Source organism: Carcharhinus amblyrhynchos, chromosome 4 (assembly GCF_965287045.1).
Source record: "Carcharhinus amblyrhynchos chromosome 4, sCarAmb.v2.hapA, whole genome shotgun sequence".
In the NCBI taxonomy this organism is placed as follows: domain Eukaryota; kingdom Metazoa; phylum Chordata; class Chondrichthyes; order Carcharhiniformes; family Carcharhinidae; genus Carcharhinus; species Carcharhinus amblyrhynchos.
In genome coordinates this window covers 54,328,046-54,347,597 of record NC_137327.1, presented here as the reverse complement: position 1 = coordinate 54,347,597, position 19,552 = coordinate 54,328,046, and the positions used below count along the sequence as shown (strand labels likewise).

General features: G+C 43.8%; 1 protein-coding gene across 6 annotated transcripts in view; it reads right to left on the bottom strand.

Annotated features, from left to right (window-relative positions):
- Positions 1 to 19,552, bottom strand: part of LOC145342028 (uncharacterized) — a 186,529-nt gene that overhangs the window by 30,508 nt on the left and 136,469 nt on the right. For all 6 annotated transcript variants that reach the window (XM_080187172.1, XM_080187176.1, XM_080187175.1 and 3 more), the window contains 5 exons: positions 18,037 to 18,101; positions 15,968 to 16,090; positions 10,539 to 10,680; positions 7,325 to 7,484; positions 1,775 to 1,872 (listed from right to left, as the gene is read on the bottom strand). In XM_080187172.1, the coding sequence (XP_080043298.1) occupies positions 1,775 to 1,872; positions 7,325 to 7,484; positions 10,539 to 10,680; positions 15,968 to 16,090; positions 18,037 to 18,101 (588 nt within the window). The remainder of the gene's footprint in view (positions 1 to 1,774; positions 1,873 to 7,324; positions 7,485 to 10,538; positions 10,681 to 15,967; positions 16,091 to 18,036; positions 18,102 to 19,552) is intronic.

The window sequence follows — 19,552 nt, the reverse complement described above, 5'->3', positions numbered from 1 at the left end:
ATCAATGAAAACATCCACCTGAACAGCTGCTAAAGCTCACTTCTGTTCCCTGCTTAGTTTTGCAAGCTCCAGAAAACATGTATTACTTCAGTAAAATTTACGGCCATTTTAAAACAAATTTAAAAAGAGATCATTAATGTTGCCATTGTCACAAAATCACTGTCACAACCAATTATTAAACTTTGATTTCAACGTGTAGTGAACAAATGTGCCTCCATTCTGTTTGTAAATGGACACATTGAAGCCAAGTTACACTTCCGTTTTAGAATCACAAACTTTTATTTCCATTCTCAACTGCTGTCAACCCACATGTTTTTGGGGGTTCAAAGTCTTCATTCTATGCACAATCACTCGCACAAATTGAACAAATCAGAAATTCTCAGTATTTAGGCTACAAAAGACTACAGTCAAATTTGTTTTAGCAAATTCCTGTACAGCATTGTCATTCTTGTCTCGTAATAGTGGGGGAAGCAGCACATCAGAACAGCTGCATAGGTTTTTATGTTAACCTGCAACCTTGCTTATTCATTTGTGCAAGTTGTCGCTCTTTATTTCCTCCATTAATAAGAACATAAGAAATAGGAGCAGAAGTAGGCCATCTAGCCCCTTGAGGTTGCTCCGCCATTCAATAAGAATGGCTGATCTGATAGTGGTTCAGTTCCACTTACCCGCCTGATCCCTATAACCCTTAATTCCCTTATTGGTCAAAAATCTATCTATCTGTGATTTAAACACATTTACCGAGCTAGCCTCTACTACTTCAATGGGCAGTGAATTCCAAAGATTCACTACCCTCTGGGAGAAGAAGTTCCTCCTCAACTCTGTTACAAATTGACTCCCCTGTATTTTGAACTGTGCCCCCTAATTCTTGTTTCCATTCTGAGTGGAAATAACGTCGCTGCTTCCACCCTGTCTAGCCCCTTCATTATCTTATATGACTCTATAAGATCCCCCCTCAACCTCCTAAACTCCAAAAAGTACAGGCCCAATCTACTCAATCTCTTCTCATAGGCCAACCCCCTCATCTCTAGAATTAACCTGGTGAACCTTCTCTGCAACCCCTCCAAAGCCAATATATCCTTTCTTAAATAAGGGGACCAAAATTGTACTCCAGGCGCGGCCTCACCAGTGCCCTGTACAATTGCAGCAAGACCTCCCTGCTTTTATATTCTACCCCCCTCGCGATAAAGGCCAACATTCCATTTGCCTTCTTGATCACCTGCTGCACCTGCAGACTGGGTTTTTGGGATTCATGCACAAGGACCCCTAGGTCCCTCTGCACAGTGGCATCTTGTAATTTTTCACCATTTAAATAATAGTCTATTTTACTATTATTCCTTCCAAAGTGGATAACCTCACACTTACCTAAGTTATACTCCATCTGCCAGATCCTTGCCCACTCACTTAGCCTAATCAAATCTCTCTGCAGACTTTCTGCATTCCTACTCAACTTTGTGTCATCTGCAAACTTTGTTACCCTACACTCGGTCCCCTCCTCCAGATCATCTATGTATATGGTAAACAGTTGAGGCCCCAGCACCGATCCCTGCGGCATGCCACTAGTCATCGACTGCCAGCTGGAAAAGCACCCATTGATTCTGACTCCCTGCTTTCTGTTAAATAGCCAATTCTCAATCCACGCTAACACTTTACCCCCAACTCCATGTACCTTTATCTTATACAGCAGCCTTTTGTGAGGCACCTTATCGAATGCCTTCTGGAAATCTATGAATGCATATTTTCTTACATAAGTTCCTTTTGGCTGTCTCCATACCTGAAACAATGCTACTTTACTGACGATGTTGTAATTAACATCAATAGCGATATCCAGTCTCATCTTGTCAGGAAGTTGCACCAACAGTTCCCTCTCATCTGGAAATAAAACAAGGAAGGGAACAGAAATTAGAAATCAACCACAGGAAAAGACCTTGATCAAACTGGTGGTGCCATTCTCCAAATTAATCAAGGTTGCATTCCCAGTTTTCCCAATTTCACATCCAGAGTTAACGCATAAGGATAAGGATGCTTGCATCTCAAGCCCAACAGACGAGGTGGTCCAATTGTGACAGAGCCTGTAGCACCAGCATCGCTGTGAAAATGAAGATGATGGTACATTTATGACTTAAGGTGTTCTCAACTTCCAGCTCAATCCCAGCCTGCTAGTTGGTGTGATCCTGGGCCTCTTGCTTGACTCCACACATAAGAACATAGGAGCAGGAGTAGGCCATTCAGTCCCGTAAACCTGCTCCCCCATTTAATTAGATCAAGGCTAATCTACTTCAGTGCTATCTTCTCAAACTATCCCCATATGTCTTAATGTCATTGGCATCTAGAAATCTTTTGACCTCTGCTTTGACCATACACAAAGATTGAGCTTCCAAAGCCCTCAGAGATAGAGAATTCCATAGATGTACCATACTCTGATTGAAGGAATCCCTCATCAGCTCAGTCCTAAATTGCCTACCTCTTATTTTGTGACTATGCCGTCTGGATCTAGACCATCCCACCAACCAGAGGAAACATTCTTCCTGCATCTATCCTGTTGAGCCCTGTAAGAATTTTGCACACTTCAATGAAATCACCTCTCAGTCTTCTAGTCTCTAGAGGATACAGATCCTGCCTCCTCAATCTTTCCTCATAGGACAATCCCACTATCCCCCTTCCCCTTTCTGAGTCCTTGCTTTCAGTCTTAGTATGGACATGTCACCAAATCGACTACCCTCCCCTGTGAAAATGAAGCAACACTGCCTGCCAAATCCAGGAATTCACTACAACACATCCAAAAGCACTCCACATGCTTTCAGAGACATTTCAGTAGCAGCCATTATTTTAAGTTGCCTTACCTACACGTTGGGTGCAGTGGCAGATTAACTACCATCCGGACCACTAGGCTGAACTTTAGTAAGGCCCCCTGACCTCACCCCCTGCCCCACCCTTTGTTGAATAGAATAAAGTGACGCTAAGTGATGTTAGATAACTTATTTCATTGTACTATGTATAATGTACTACATGTATAATATAAGGTTATATGAATCAATTACAGCCCTTTTATTCATTTATTTTTCATTTTCTTAACTTTACTTTAAAAAGCTTCCATGTTTTTTGGTTTACAAAAGTGTCGATAACTGCATGTAAGTCAACAGATTGAAGCATGTCTGATTCAACGTGTATGAGTGCCAGATGACTAAGTTTCTAATCTCTCATCGTTGAGCACAAATAGTTTTTGATCCTCTTCAGTGCTGAAAATGAACGCTCACCTGAACAGTTAGTGATCATTAAGAACAGATAAATTCTAAAGCAAATGTATGTATTTGGACACACCTCATGCGATCTCTTGCCAGAGCTCGATACAGTATAGTTATGAAAATTTATTAATCCTTAAAAGGGTTAAACCTTTTTTTTTGCCCTCGGGCCCCCCTTCCTTCCGGGCTCAATGATTAATCTGCCACTGGTTGGGTGTCTAGACCTTTAAAAAGTGCTGGGCTCCTCTTGCAATTGATGCATGTTCTCTGATGTCTGATTAGTAACTACACTGAATGGACCTGTCTGGTTCAAATTCACAAACACAGCACCAAAGTGGTCAGTAGACTGAGTGAAGTCACGCCAACAGCAGAATACCCTATGAGCACCCTATATGACTCTCCCACTAATGCAAACATGTCAGCATCTATCCAGTCATGCCCCTCAGGATCTTACATGTTTGAATAAGGTCACCCCCTACTCTTTTAAACTTCAAGGAATATTAAGCCAGACTATTCTGCTAGAACATTTACTTTTCTATCAGTTGCTACATGGTCTTCCATTTTCTGTCTCCTCACCCATTTAACAGAGGCCACTATGAATCCACTATCCTCCCTGCACTTGGACTCCTCCTTCTGGTCTCTTACCCTCTCTTAACCTTTTTATTAAGACCTGTTGATGTAGCATCAACATCTTAATTTCTTTGCTTTGCTCACTCACTCTAACCTGTCTCCCTCTAACTTGCTACATTCTGTTTCCTCAGATCTAACCCTGACATCATTATCAAACCTGCTGACAAGGGTGGTGCTGTTGTTGTCTGGCATACCAGCCTCTACCTTGCAGTGGCCAAGCACCAACTCTCAGACACTTCTACCTCCCCCTGGACCATAACTTCACCATTGAACATTGTGATGATACTGGCCTTTAAGAAATACGGTGGTGAGGGATGCATTAACTGGGAAACCCTGTTGACGACAACAGGTTTTAGTCCAACCTATTTATTTGATAATATACTCACAAGCTTTTGGGGTTAGCCCCTTCGTCAGGTGAATGGAGAGTTCTGGCCTCAGACAGAGCATATAAAGCACAGACAGTTTAGAGATTACTGATTAGAATGCGAATCCTTACACCTAACCTGCTGTTCAAGACCTGAAGTGGCTGATAATGTGAGTGGAAGGAGCACTGATCACAGTTTAAAGAGATGTGTATTGTCTCCAGACAGTACAGTAAGTGAGGTTTTGCAAACCCGGGCAAGTCACGGGGGTTACAGATAGTGCGACATGAACCCAAGATCCCTGTTGAGACCGTCCTCATGTGTGTGGAACTTGGCTATCAGTCTCTGTTCAGCGACTCTGCGCTGTCGTGTGTCGTGAAGGCTGCCTTGGAGAATGCTTACCCGAAGGTCAGAGGCTGAATGCCCGTGACCACTGAAGTGTTCGCCAACAGGAAGGGAACAGTCTTGCCTGGTGACTGTCGAGCGATGTTCATTCATCCGTTGTCGTAGCGTCTGCATGGTCTCCCCAATGTACCATGCTTCGGGACATCCTTTCTTGCAATGTATCAGGTAGACAATGTTGGCCGAGTTGCAAGAGTATTTACCATGTACCTGGTGGATGGTATTCTCACGTGTGATGATGGTATCCATGTCGATGATCCGGCATGTCTTGCAGAGGTTGCTGTGGCAGGGTTGTGTGGTATTGTGGTCACTGTTCTCCTGAAGGCTGGGTAGTTTGCTGCGAACAATGGTCTGTTTGAGGTTGTGTGGTTGTCTGAAAGCAAGAAGTGGGGGTGTGGGGATAGCCCTGGCGAGATGTTCGTCTTCATCAATGATATGTTGAAGACTCCGGAGAAGATGTCGTAGCTTCTACTGGAGCGGAGAAGCTACGACATCTTCTCCGGAGTCTTCAACATATCATTGATGAAGACGAACATCTCGCCAGGGCTATCCCCACATCCCCACTTCTTGCTTTCAGACAACCACACAACCTCAAACAGACCATTGTTCGCAGCAAACTACCCAGCCTTCAGGAGAACAGTGACCACAATACCACACAACCCTGCCACAGCAACCTCTGCAAGACATGCCGGATCATCGACATGGATACCATCATCACACGTGAGAATACCATCCACCAGGTACATGGTAAATACTCTTGCAACTCGGCCAACATTGTCTACCTGATACGTTGCAAGAAAGGATGTCCCGAAGCATGGTACATTGGGGAGACCATGCAGACGCTACGACAACGGATGAATGAACATCGCTCGACAGTCACCAGGCAAGACTGTTCCCTTCCTGTTGGCGAACACTTCAGTGGTCACGGGCATTCAGCCTCTGACCTTCGGGTAAGCATTCTCCAAGGCAGCCTTCACGACACACGACAGCGCAGAGTCGCTGAACAGAGACTGATAGCCAAGTTCCGCACACATGAGGACGGTCTCAACAGGGATCTTGGGTTCATGTCGCACTATCTGTAACCCCCGTGACTTGCCTGGGTTTGCAAAACCTCACTTACTGTACTGTCTGGAGACAATACACATCTCTTTAAACTGTGATCAGTGCTCCTTCCACTCACATTATCAGCCACTTCAGGTCTTGAACAGCAGGTTAGGTGTAAGGATTCGCATTTTAATCAGTAATCTCTAAACTGTCTGTGCTTTATATGCTCTGTCTGAGGCCAGAACTCTCCATTCACCTGACGAAGGGGCTAACCCCGAAAGCTTGTGAGTATATTATCAAATAAATAGGTTGGACTAAAACCTGGTGTTGTCAGACTTTTTACTGTGTTTACGCCAGTCCAACGCCGGTATACCCACATCATGACGACAACAGGGCCAGAAGATCCCACCACCGGCCACCAGCTAGCCATACTCTGCCGCTGCAGAACACACCGTGAAGGGAGAGGAAGATCCCATTATTTATGTCTATCTGAGATGGCAGATGAGACCTTGGTTTAACATCTCACCTGAAAGCCAACATCTCCAACAGTGCAGTACTGCACTTAAATTTCAACCTGACTGATGTGCTCTAATCTCTGGAGCAGGTTGTGAATTCACGATCTTATTATTTAGGGCTGAAAAGTTGCCACTGAGCTAAAGCAGGCACGCAATAGAGGTTGCACCCAAGCAACCATAACCTCATTAAGTTCCACTCATTCCACTCATAATACTACTTCTTCCACTCATAAGACTATTAGCAAATACTTTCCTTCCCAAGAACTCCAATGTGATGCAGCATTTGTCAGCAGCTGCAGACATTTAGCAGTTGCTGTTTCCTGCCTCCTCTCCCTTTAGCAGCGTCTCTGAGGACAGCCAGGCTGAGATTTAATGCCCACCACACTATCACCAGGCCCTGAATGTGGACCAGGAGCCAGAACTCCCAACTTGGGAACTCACATACTTGTCTTGCATCCTTAAAGGGGAATATAAGTTCTGCCTCCACAAGGCATTAAGAAAACTCCTGAAAATAGTTGTGACACACTGCAGCCACTTTATACTGTTTTCCTGGGAGTTCTACAGATCTCCTGCCAGAATTACTATAGAGACAACCAAAATCCCTGCAGAATGCCCAGGCCCAAATATGTTGTGACATTTTAGTTCCATACAGTTCTCCATTCCTGGTACAACTCCTGTTCTAAATGATAATTTTCTTAAAAATGGCACTCCAGACAATGCAGCCCTGGGAAAGTTAAAGTTGAAGTTTATTTATTAATCACAAGTAAGTTACGTTAACACTGTAATGAAGTTACCATGAAAATCCCTCATCGCCACAATGCAACGCCTGTTTGGGTACGCTGAGGGAGAATTTAGCATGGCCAATCCACCTAACCATCACATCTTTCAGACTATGGGAGGAAACCGGAGCACTTGGAGGAAACTCACACAGACACAGAGAAAATATGCAAACTCCACACAGTGACCCAAGCTGGAAATCGAACTCAGGTCCCTGGTGCTGTGAGGCAGCAGTGCTAACCACTGGGTTCATAGGAAAACTGGGTCATGTCCCCAAGTGGGAACCGAAAATCAGTCAGATTTGCTGAAGCTGAGATAGAACTTCCACTTTGTGAGTAAGTAATTCACTTACCCAGCATTCCTTGTGATGCCCAAGTGAATTCGTACCACTTCCGCACCCGGTTCTGGACATATCGCGGAATTTTGTAGGAGTTCATATATTTCACAGTACTATCCATGCAAGATCTATAATACGTCTGTCCAGCAGTAGCTGCACCCACCACATCTCTCATCTGTTGAAGAATAAGAACAGTGGATTCCAGTCAGTAAAAGTCAAATACCCAATTATGAATGTCAACCAGAGTTGATCAGAGGTCCCCAGACAGGGCTGCATGCTCCCTTAGAAGTCACTGAGTCGATTTCATGGTGCCCATGAATTGGTCTCTTCCATTGGTAGGTTCCCATGAGTTACTTTTTCTATGGGCAGTCTCCCTGCATGTATTGAGATAATTGGAATTGTATCAGAAATAACACTGAGCAATATTGTCTATGTGGCTCACTGCCTTCTATAGATTTATCTTGGTAAGTTTTTTTTGATTGCATTCAGGTTCATAGACTTGGCCAATCATTAACAATTATTTAGCCATCAAATAAGATAGGCGGAGTTGAAACTTCTTTGAACCAGAGCTGAGGATGGATAAATCAAAGGGTGAGGCAGAAATTGCTGAGAAAGTGAGCCTTGTTTACTCCTATTGCCACCCTAACTCAGGTCTGGTAACTCATCATGGTATGAAGTCACACAACACCAGGTTAAAATCCAACAGGTTTATTTGGTAACACAAGCTTTCAAACTGTTACTCCTTCTTCAGGTGAATGAGGAGTTGTGTTCACAAACAGGGCACAACCTCAGTTTAGGCACAAACTCAATTTACAAAATAATGATTGGAATGCGAGTCTTTACAGGTAACCAAGTCTTAAAGGTACAGACAATGTGAATGGAGAGACCATTAAGCACAGGTTAAAGAGATGTGTATTGTCTCCAGCCAGGACAGTTAGTGAGATTTTGCAAGCCCAGGCAAGTCATGAGGGTTACAGATAGTGTGACATGAACCCAAGATCCTGGTTAAGGCCGTCCTCATGTGTGCGGAACTTGGCTATCAGTTTTTGCTCAGCGATTCTGCATTGTTGTGTGTTGTGAAGGCTGTCTTGGAGAATGCTTACGTGAAGATCAGAGACTGAATGCCCGTGACTGCTGAAGTGTTCCCCAACAGGAAGAGAACATTCCTGCCTGGTGATTGTTGAGTGGTGTCCCAAGGTATGGTACACTGGGGAGACCATGGAGATGTTACAATGGATGAATGAACACCACTCGACAATCACCAGGCAGGAGTGTTCTCTTCCTTTCAGGGAGCATTTCAGCAGTCATAGACATTCAGCCTTTGATCTGTGAGAGCTGAGAAATCAGGATCACAACCGATTTCTTAGCTCTTGCAATCTTAGAAGAACCGGATTTTTGGCAAGGTCATATTTAAATATATTGAAATGCTTATTTATATGTGTTTAGTGAGCCCATTGCTCAATCATCTGGGCTCATTTCCCTTTGTGGCCTCGTTGGGAGAGGTTCTCTCCGGCAAAGCAAATACCTGCTCCTTATGAATGGGGAACAGTTGTGTTAGCCTTGTCACTGGAACCAGAAGCCGTTGAGGCTCCCCAAGGAGGCCAAGGGTGAGGAGGGGAGGTGCCAGCCTGGCACCTGAGCAATGCCCAGCGGGCACCTTGGCACAGCTCACTGGGCAGTGCCTGGGCGGAGCCTATAGAGGCAGGGCCTGAACATGGCAGGGCATGAAGGAGGCAGAGCCTGAAGGGACAGCCTAATCAGGAGTAGGGGGGTCCCACTGCTACTCTGCAAGGGGATCAGATCGGGGAGGGGACATGATCAGTGTGGGCAGTGGGGACTAGGTGCCCATGCACTGTGGGGCTCTGATTGGCTACAGGTCTCTGCGATTGCAGTGGGCGGAGAGCTGGTAGAGGCTGCCTGTAGCAGCAGAGGCCTGATAGCTCTCTGTTTGTCAAACCCTTGCTGCTGCTATTGAGCATGTGCAGAATCAGAGGTCTGCACATGCAGAATAGCTCCCTCTGCAGAATTTAGCTCAGCAAACTGCCTGCAGTAACTAGAAACACTCTACACCACTTTTTCAATGACTAAGTGCATAAGATTGGGCGTGAAAACTCACCCAAAAAATGGATCAGGAACTTTCCCATTTTCAGACTAGCTAGACACTTAGAAAAAATCTCATAAAATTCCACCCATTGTGCGAGTACGCTATGACATAGAGACGCAGCCCAACATTTTTTCACATAATTTGATGCACTTCTGGTCAGGCATGTGCCCATTTGAGCAACATAACATTCTGACACCAGAACAGATGATAGAAGCATGTCTGTGTTAAGATAGTTAAGATAGACTTGATGAAGGAGGGAGACTCCAAAAGCTTGTGCTGCCAAATAAACCTGTTGGACTTTAACCTAGGGTTGTGAGACTTCTTACTGTACTTACCTCAGTCCAATGCCAGCATCTCCACATTAAGGTAGTAATGCGGCTTATGCTGGAGAGAGTCAAAATACGTCACGGTCGTTACAAAATACTTGGCTTGCAAGGCAGTTATGTTGCAATGTACTCCACAAATTGAATCATCTTCCAGAGATGATGCCCCTCCCACTCCCAGAAATGGATGAATAGCAGTCATCAGAGCAAGAGCAATTCTATGTTGAGAACTGAAAACCTATTACTCCTCAGAGCGACATGGTCAAACTGGTTCATCTGAAATGAATGCCACCACTTAAAAAAAACTTCAGTTTTTGGTTATTGTCTTTTCTTATTTAGGCTGCATCTCCACAATATTCCCAATAGATTGACCAAATGGATAGGTGGTTGACTTTTGCTTAGATCACTACCTCTCTAGCTCATTAACTTGCCCCCATTTTGAGGTGGGAGTGGGAATAGATTGATGTCAGGGAAGGTCTCATTTGTTTATTGAAATACCCTTAGCCCACTCCTTAGAGGATTAGTTACACCACCTAACTCTCTGCAACAGTAAGGAGGGTTTAGCACACAAGTGTATTGCAATATGAGCTTGTTTAAGACAGTTCTTATCAAGCCAGAACACCTTATTTTTGCATAGGATGATTTTTACCAGAATTAAATTAGAACATCTTAATCATGATTAATTAATCATTAAATAAAGACAATATATTCCAATCTAGTGAATCATCCAGTTCAACATTAGCCTATCTTCCCTGTACTGCCAAAGTCTGTTTTGCATTTTTAGATCCCTTTTCTGCCATACCTGGCCAATCATGATGGAGAAGATGAAGACTCCCATGAAGTAGTTGATAAGTTGAAAGAGAATTTCAAACACAGTCTGTGGGTCAGGTAGCCCTCCGATTGTAATCAGAGTCTTCACAGCCCAGTAATAGCACCTCATGTAGCTACAGGAGAGGAAAAGGTAGAGTGTGTAAAACCTCAGAAATTTTTATAGTTGATAATTTCCACTGAGTATAGAAGAATAAAGTGGTGATCATTTTGAGATGTTTAAGATGATTGAAGAATTAGATAGGGGAGGTAGAGAAAAACTATTTCCCCTAATGCGCCAGTCCGTAACAAGGTACCTTAAAATTAAAGCTCAGCCATTCGCGGGTAATGTGTGTGTGTGTGTGTGTGTGTGTGTGAAAGAGAGAGCGAGGGGGTGGGTGTGTGTGTGTAAGGGGGATGAGTGTGAAAGAAGTGGGTTTGTGTGTGTGTGCTTGATACGAGAATCAGCCTTTCAGCATCATTCCTCCCATTAAAAATGACAAAAGGTAAGACTTAAGTATTTTTTAGTAAAAACATTTTTAAATTATTACAAATTATCCACTCCTAAAGTGGATACTATCTACAGGGTGTTAACACTGATTGGAGTGTAGTTCTATTGCACAGCAAGTTCTCTGATAATTCATCAAGGTGATTGTTCTTCAATTTTAAGATTAGGGGCCATGCAAGAGTGGCTTGGCCAGGGGCTAATGTAGCGGAGACATGTAGCTGGTGAATGTTTTTGTGACTGTGTGCTTTTTCCTAATTCCTAATATATGCATAGATATGACTAGAACAAACATGTTTACATTTGATTTCAGTGTTGCACCTGTGTCATGGCAAATAAGGGGCATCTACATAATGAGAATGCCTTGGGTTCCTCAATGCACTTGGGAAGTCACTAGGGGTTTTGGAAAGTTTGGGAAGCCCAAATTTCTTATACAGAAATATAAAACCAAAATGTGCTGGTTAGATGCTTTGGCCATGCTAAATTCTCCTTTAGTGCACCGGAGTCTGGTGACTAGGGGATTTTAACAGTAACTTCATTGCAGCATTAATGTAAGCCTACTTGTGACACTAATAAATAAACTTTAAAAACAAGGTGAGTAAATGGGGTAAGATACAGATCAGCCAGATCTTAAATGAATGGTAGAATGGTCTCAAGGGCTGGATTGCCTACTCATGTTCATATATTCTTGTTCATAGACAAATGTTCAATACCCATTCATTTTCTCCCTTCCTCTTGTGAAGGTGTTAACACTGATTGGAGTGTAGTTCTATTGCACAGCAAGTTCTCTGATAATTCGTCAAGGTGATTGTTCTTCAATTTTAAGATTAGGCAGTGAGTGGAAGCAGCAGATTCCAGCCACTTAAGGTCCCACAGTTGACACTTTATCCTTATCTGATCTGACATATATGCATTCACATTCTTCAGGTCAGTTTACCAAATAGTCATCAGGTGCAGTAACTCTGCCTGGTCATTTTTGTCCCCTCCCAACTCCAGGGGTACAGAGGTTTCAGAAGCAAATTCAACTAATTGTCAAAGTCAATATGTACACTTTATTGTATTACAGGTTTCAGAAGTATAAGTGTCAAAGTCAATATGTACACTTTGGGTAGTGGCCCAACTGTTACAGCATGCTAAGAATACGACAGACTATAAAGTAAATGTGGAATATCAAGTTCTATAGCTTCATGCCAAACCATGTGATGCATTTACCCCACTAGCTAAATATTTTAAAATAAAAATGTTTGGAATTTCCCATTGATGTGATGGTCATTTTATTTTTGATTTGTTCTTTGTGGCTGACATGGCATTTATGGCTTATCTCTAATCGCCCCAGCACTATGAATATACAAAAATGATGGGCAGGAAAAGATCAGCTAGCCCAGTATCACTTCCCTGTTTCATGCTGGAGCATTTTGGCTAAACATTTCCCTCCCCTACCCCCTAGCCATGTAATCTTCTGAATGAGGCACAGAACATAAAACTAATAAGGGAAAATACTCTGGAAAAATACTCTCTGATTTCCTTAAGCAATATAAACCAGTACCAGAGATCACAAGGACTATGTGTTTATATACAAATCAATATAATTTCTATCTAATATAATATCATGGTTTAAGAACTGCTCTAGGTCCCTCTTGAAAACATACAGAGAGTCAGCACGCTCAGCACCGACTAACAATTCCAGAGGTTTACTTACCTCCGTCTAGAAATGTTCTTGAACATTCATCTATGCGCATTATTTAATCCCATGTCCCTTGGTCCTTCCCATCTATCAAACTGAAATAATCTGTATTTATTTCACAGACCTCTATCAGGTCACCAGAGCAGCATACTTCCAGTTTTCTGAATTGATAATCTCTGTTGGGAGGGTCCTTTATGCCAGCCATTGTCTGTTTTTCCTCCCTCTGACTTCTTTGATTTTCTTCCTACCCAAGAGTAGAAATCCTAGAGGATCATCATCAAGAAACAACTGCAAGGCCACAGCTCTTTAATAGCTTAGTACCTACAATAGCTACCACAAGCACTTTCAAATTCTTTAAGATCAAAAATCCTCTGGCCACTGCAAGAAAATGGTACAAAAAGTTTCATACAGCTTTACTGGGCAGATTAAGAATCCTTTGAATGATATTTGAAATGTCCATCTTGGGATTCGTACTGCCCACACTTGGGGTAAGGTTGGAAAATGGCATTAGAGTTGCAATGACATCACCGAGCCTCAATATTGGATTTGTTAATGAAATTGCTATTTGTTTCAGGGAGATGTTGTGGTCTTGAGGAATTATGTTCCCTGGAAAAGACCAGCTGTACATGCCAGTGTTTGAAGTTCCTCCTTTCATTCTTCTCCTTTATCAAAACTTAATTACATAGAACAACATCCAGAGAAAATGTGCATAGTGTGAAATATAGTTGGTTGCACCGACAGTTGTCATAATCATGTGAAGAAAGATTGAATTTGTATTCGTAAAGGGTCTTTCACATTCTCAGAATATCCCAAATGTATGACAGTCAATGAGATACTGTTGATGTGCAGCCACTGTTTGAATGTAGGAAATGTGGTGGCCCATATTGTACACAGCAAGGTCCCACAAACAGCATTGAGATAACAATCAGATTTGGTTAAATCTGCTTTAGTGAACTCAAATTGAGGAATAAATATTGGCCAGGACACTGAAGAGAACTCCTCTATTCTTTTTCATAGTGCCAAGGGACCTTTTCCATCCTCCTGAGAGAGAATAAAGGGAGTCAATTTAATATCTCACCTGAAAGACAGTGCTCTTAACAATTCGCTGAAGGGTTCAGGTTGAGTTTGTTCTCTAACCTTTGGTGTATTACATGACCTATGACCTCCTCAGAGATGAAAGTGCTAACACTAAACAATGGGGACAATTCTCTGGCCCAGCTTACGCAGGTGCAAATCCCATTACGGCTGGAGAATCCCACAAGAGGGGCCACAATGGGATTTGTGAAGGGGCAATCACATTTTGAGATTCTCCCTGCTCCCGACTGGCAATATAACCTGGTTCATAGTTTACGCCCAGCGAATCAATCTTAACATATTTAAATTCTAATTTCAAGACATAGAATCTGCTTTAAGCTGAATTCATCCTGCTCCTGTAATTTTCCCATCGCCAGTGCGACATGAAGCCAGCAGGAGTCACTACCGGTCTCCAAAATAGAGACTAGACATGATGACCATGCTGGGGCTTTGGAGGCTACTGAAGCTCCCATGTAGTAGGGGACATGGCTCAACAATTCCTAGCACTACCAACTGGTACCCGACCAGTGTTAACCTGGTTGGCACTGCCAGACAGGGCCTGAAAGGAGCGGCCTTTTGCCAACTCCATAGCGATGTGTTGATGCGTCACTAACTTGGTGGAGAGGGGGGTGGGGGATGTTGAAGAGGGTTGGGGGGGTGCTGGTACTTGATATTGGTTGGGGGGAGGTGATTCTGGTACCAATGATTGGGGACTTGGGGCTGATGTCAGTAATGTGGTGTGGTTTACTGGTGGGGGAGATATGCAGCATTATTTTGATATTTAAAAATGGCACGCTGATCTCTGTGAATCTGGCCTTGCCAGTGTCTTTAGGTCCTGCAGATCTCATTCACAGTGCAAATCACCCCAAGCTTCAAGAATATCTAATTGTGGGTGGATTTAGATTAGATTGAGTTTGCTCCAATCCATCACAACATATTTCCCACCAGAGACCACACTTTAAACTTTTTTTGGGAGAATTGTGCCCCATGCCTGATGCAGCTGATATGTTAGCCCCGAACTGACTGAGTAGCAGAATTCATAGGGCATGATTTTCATGTAGGGAACCCAACACCCAGTTAATTTCCAGGGTCTGGCCTCCTGTCTCAACTGCATTGCTCATTTAATGCTACTTTGAAACATAAATTGAGCTAAAAGTGAGCTCGGTGCCCAATTAGTAGTACCAAATGTAACTGAGGGGTGGCAGCTGTCTACAGAGCATGAGCAGCAAAGGCTGGTGACAGCCATAATGTGATCTTGCTGCTACTTTGCGTAAAAGAGGACACAGCACCTCAGAGGTCCAGCAGCCTTACTGAACACAAAATGACCAAATGGCTGAATGGAAGATAAAAAGCATGATCTGGCACACGGGTCTTCAGCTCGTAACATTTTTCAACATAAAGGAAACTTTTGAACCCAACAGCTGGAAACTAAGATGTATTCTCATCCTCCCAACCCCTTAATAAACTTCTTGAGGAGCTTAATGGGCTGTTAGTGGGCAATGAGACCCCATTCCACCCTTCCCACTGTTCATTTGAAAAGTGTATCACATTCCAGAGATTGTGGCATCGAATGCTGCTCTCTGGGAATGTGATTTTTGAATCACCCCTCCACATCTTTTCCTGATTCCACCAGCAATTGAAAATCTGGCCATATAGCGTCAGCAACAAGTTGAGAGCAATACCTCACCAAAAAAAAATTCCATACTGTAAACTGGAGGAGAAAATGTAAGGAACAAAACATCACTTTAAGGAGCTGTTGTAAACATTTCTGTGCACAGTTTCCAATTCAAACACCTCTTTGGTCGATTTCCTGTCCCTATCCTCTAGTGAAGATCTACCTGAGAATCCCGGCTGGAACCTCCTGGCTGTTCATGCCGGTGTGATCTTCCAATCCCACCAATGGCTCACCCCTACCACTGGTTTCACAGCAGCAAGATATGTGTTCAATTGGACACCTCATTGGCAATGGTGGGACCAGAAGACCGACCAATGGCAGGCTGTCTCCTGCCACTGTGAATCAAGAGGTGGGTTGTGCAGTAAATCCTGCCCCCGTCCATAATGTCTCGACACAAATATGTCAAACGGAAAGTTTTTACATCATAAAAGCAACAAATGTGATTTGTCAAATTCCTGACATAGAGAAGCATGGAAAAATTCCTACCTGTTCCCTTCACCATCATATACCCACTTTGTGGCTCCAATTCCCTCATAGTCAGATGCCCAGTAGTACAGACAGGCATTTATATGGAGGCTGTACAGCAGGTAAAATGTGGTCCTTATCACTCTGTAAAACAAAAGCCTTCTTTTATATTCAGCACTACAATTTTTTAAGACATAATTGGAAAGATTGCCGTTGATTTATTTATTAGATGAATATTGTTGTCTGTGTCCATAACAGCCCATTAACACATGATGAATCAGTTTTGTTACTGCCTTGGAGCCTCACCACTCACTGTCCCTGTATGTATGAGTGCTATTAAGTGTTTCTGAGTGCAACTTTGGTGATATCCTTGGGAATTTGCACTGACCCTTGGTGCATGGGAGTTTAAGATATCTTGGATTGTATCCCTGGGGTTTTTTGGTCCTTATTTATCAGGGCTATGAATGTACTTCTAGCTCTCATCGGCCTTTGGTATATTGGGCAGCAATTATGTCTCTGAGGACTTTCAAGATGCTTTCAAAATCTTTTCAATAAACCTGATAGGCAGTAACAGCAGGAGAATCGCCCAGTTAGCTAGAAGCTGCAGAAGGCGATGGCAAACCTTGTTGCACTACCACGGCAGTACCTTGCTGCACCACCACTGCAGTACCTTGCTGTGCTACCACTGCAGTACGTTGCTGTGCTACCACCACAGTATTTTGTTGCGCTATGACTGGAGTACCTTGTTGGGCTACCACTGCAGTACCTTGCTGTGTTACTATCGCAGTACCTTGTTGCACTGCCACCACGGTATCTTGCTGTGCTATCATTGCAGTGCCTTGTTGTGGTCCCATTGCAGTACCTTGTTGCACTGCCACCACAGTATCTTGACATGCGTGCTACCACTGCAGTACCTTGCTGTACTACCACTGCAGTACCTTGTTGGGCTACCACTGCAGTACCTTGTTGGGCTACCACTGCAGTACCTTGTTGGGCTACCACTGCAGTACCTTGTTGGGCTACCACTGCAGTACCTTGTTGGGCTACCACTGCAGTACCTTGTTGGGCTACCACTGCAGTACCTTGTTGGGCTACCATCGCAGTACCTTGTTGGGCTACCACTGCAGTACCTTGTTGGGCTACCACTGCAGTACCTTGCTGTGCTACCATCGCAGTATCTTGCTGTGCTACCACCGCAGTACCTTGCTGTGCTACCATTGCAGTACCTTGCTGTGTTACCATCGCAGTATCTTGCTGTGCTACCACTGCAGTACCTTGTTGCATTACCACTGCAGTACCTTGTTGCACTACCACCGCAGTACCTTGCTGTGCCACCACCACAGCACCATGCTGGGCTACCACTGCAGTATCTTGCTGGGCTACCACCGCAGTACCCTGCTGCGCCATCACTGCTGTACCTTTTTGCACTAACACCACAGTACCTTGTTGCACTACAGCACAGTATCTTGCTGCACTACCACCGCAATACCTTGTTGCGCTGTCACTACAGTACCTTGCTGGGCTACCACTGTAATACCTTGCTGGGCTACCACTGCAGTACCTTGCAGCGCTAAGCATAACAATGGACCAACACATGGAATACTATGATGGTGAACACCCTCTGTGGTGCACGGTACCTGAAGGGAGTGAGGTAGAGGGAGTGAGAGAAAAAGAGTTATGCCTCTGGTTTTCATTGACTCTCAGAATGAGTGAATTCTGACTGTGTCTCTGGTGACACTAACATAGTGGCACCCAGATACTGCCTGGTAACACAGTAATATCCAGATACAATATAACAGAAGCTCCAAGTATCACTGTACTTAAAGGGGTCAGGACCTGGGTATTATTGTTCCAAAAAGGACAATGTCAATGTGTGTAAAGGAGACAGTAACTTGGAGCACTGCTTTTAAAGAGGACAGTATCTAGAAATCATGGTGTTATGGGGACAGTGCCTAGGTATCGCTGTTTCACAGAGGATATTATCAGTACACGAGGCATTGGGTGTCACTGTGTTACAATCCCAAGATCTAATCACATTACTGAGACTGAAATATAACATTTGTCTGAAGACTATTATCAATAATATGCACCTGTATATATAGGCCTTGCTCATTATTGCTTCCAGCCGGTCATTAAATTCAAAAAAAGTTGTATACTGTAGAAAAAAAAAACATTAATTCAATAATCATCGTACACTCCATACTGTGACAAGTGCAACGTTAACCTAAAAGCAATGCAATGACATAATTACAAAAATCAGTTGGTGACTCAATAAATAAGCCACAATTCAAGCTCTGCAAAAGTTGGCACAAAGTTAATAAAGAACAAACAAAGAACAAAGAACAACCCAGCACGGGAAACAGGCCCTTCGGCCCAACAAGCCCGCGCCGCCGCATCACCCTACACCTATTCTACCCTGCGTATCTACAAATAGAACCCCTGACTTAGCCAGATTCAGGGGAGAATAGTGTCAATTTGGTAAAACCAATCAGCCTAAGAGCACATCTTTGGGGTGTGGGAGGAAACCGGAGTGCCCGGAGGAAACCCACGCATCCACAGGGAGAATGCACAAACTCCCACAGACACAGGCCCAAATCCATGTATCTGCACAGCTAACAGTGCTAGTCACCGAGCTGTTGCAGCGCCCGTCTACCGGTCCAGGATTAAGCACACACACCGACACGAAGTACTAGGCCACTCCCGGAACCTCCAAGAGCAGCCCACGCACGACCCACCGTGTGCATGCCCCTCGTTTGACAACGAGGTGGACCTCCACCTGCGGAATAAAAAGACAAAAACGTTAATCACAAGCCTGCCTTTCCGGTCTATCCCGAGGTTCTAACCCTTATTTAATAACCCCTACCATAATCCTCCATCCTCGTTTCACTCATGTGCCTATCTAACTGAACCTTAAACGAGTCCAACGTTCCCGCCTCCACCACCCTACTCGGTAATGAAGCAGATTTCATACCCACCCTGTTTACCCACTAATGTTGGCAAATTCCCCATGTCAGCCTAATTATTACTTAGTTGTAATCATCTGGAATACACTGAAATGATGGTTAAAGCAGCTTCAATAGTAATTTTCATAGCATCATTGAACCCTACAGTGCAGAAAGAGGCCATTCAGCCCATCGAGCCTGCTTCGACCCCAATCCCATCCAGGCCCCACCCCCATATCCCTACATATTTTACCCACTAATCCCTCTAACCCATGCATTTCAGGACATCAAGGGGCAATTTTATCATGGCCAATCAACCTAACCTGCACATCTTTGGACTGTGGGAGGAAACAGGAGTACCTGGAGGAAATCCATGCAGACACGAGGAGAATGTACAAACTCCATACAGACAGTGACCCAAGCCGGGAATCAAACCCAGGCCTTGGAGCTGTGAACTGCAGTGCTAACCACTGTGCTACTGTGCTGCCCCTTTAAAAAAGGAACATGACATATACTTGATAAAAAGAAATTTGCTGGGATATGAAGAAAGTGCAGGAGAGTGGGACTAATAGCACAGCCCTTTCAAGTAGCTGGAACAGGCACAATAGGCTGAATGATCTCCTTTGGTTCTGCAAAATTCCATGAAGGTTAAAACAAGGAACAA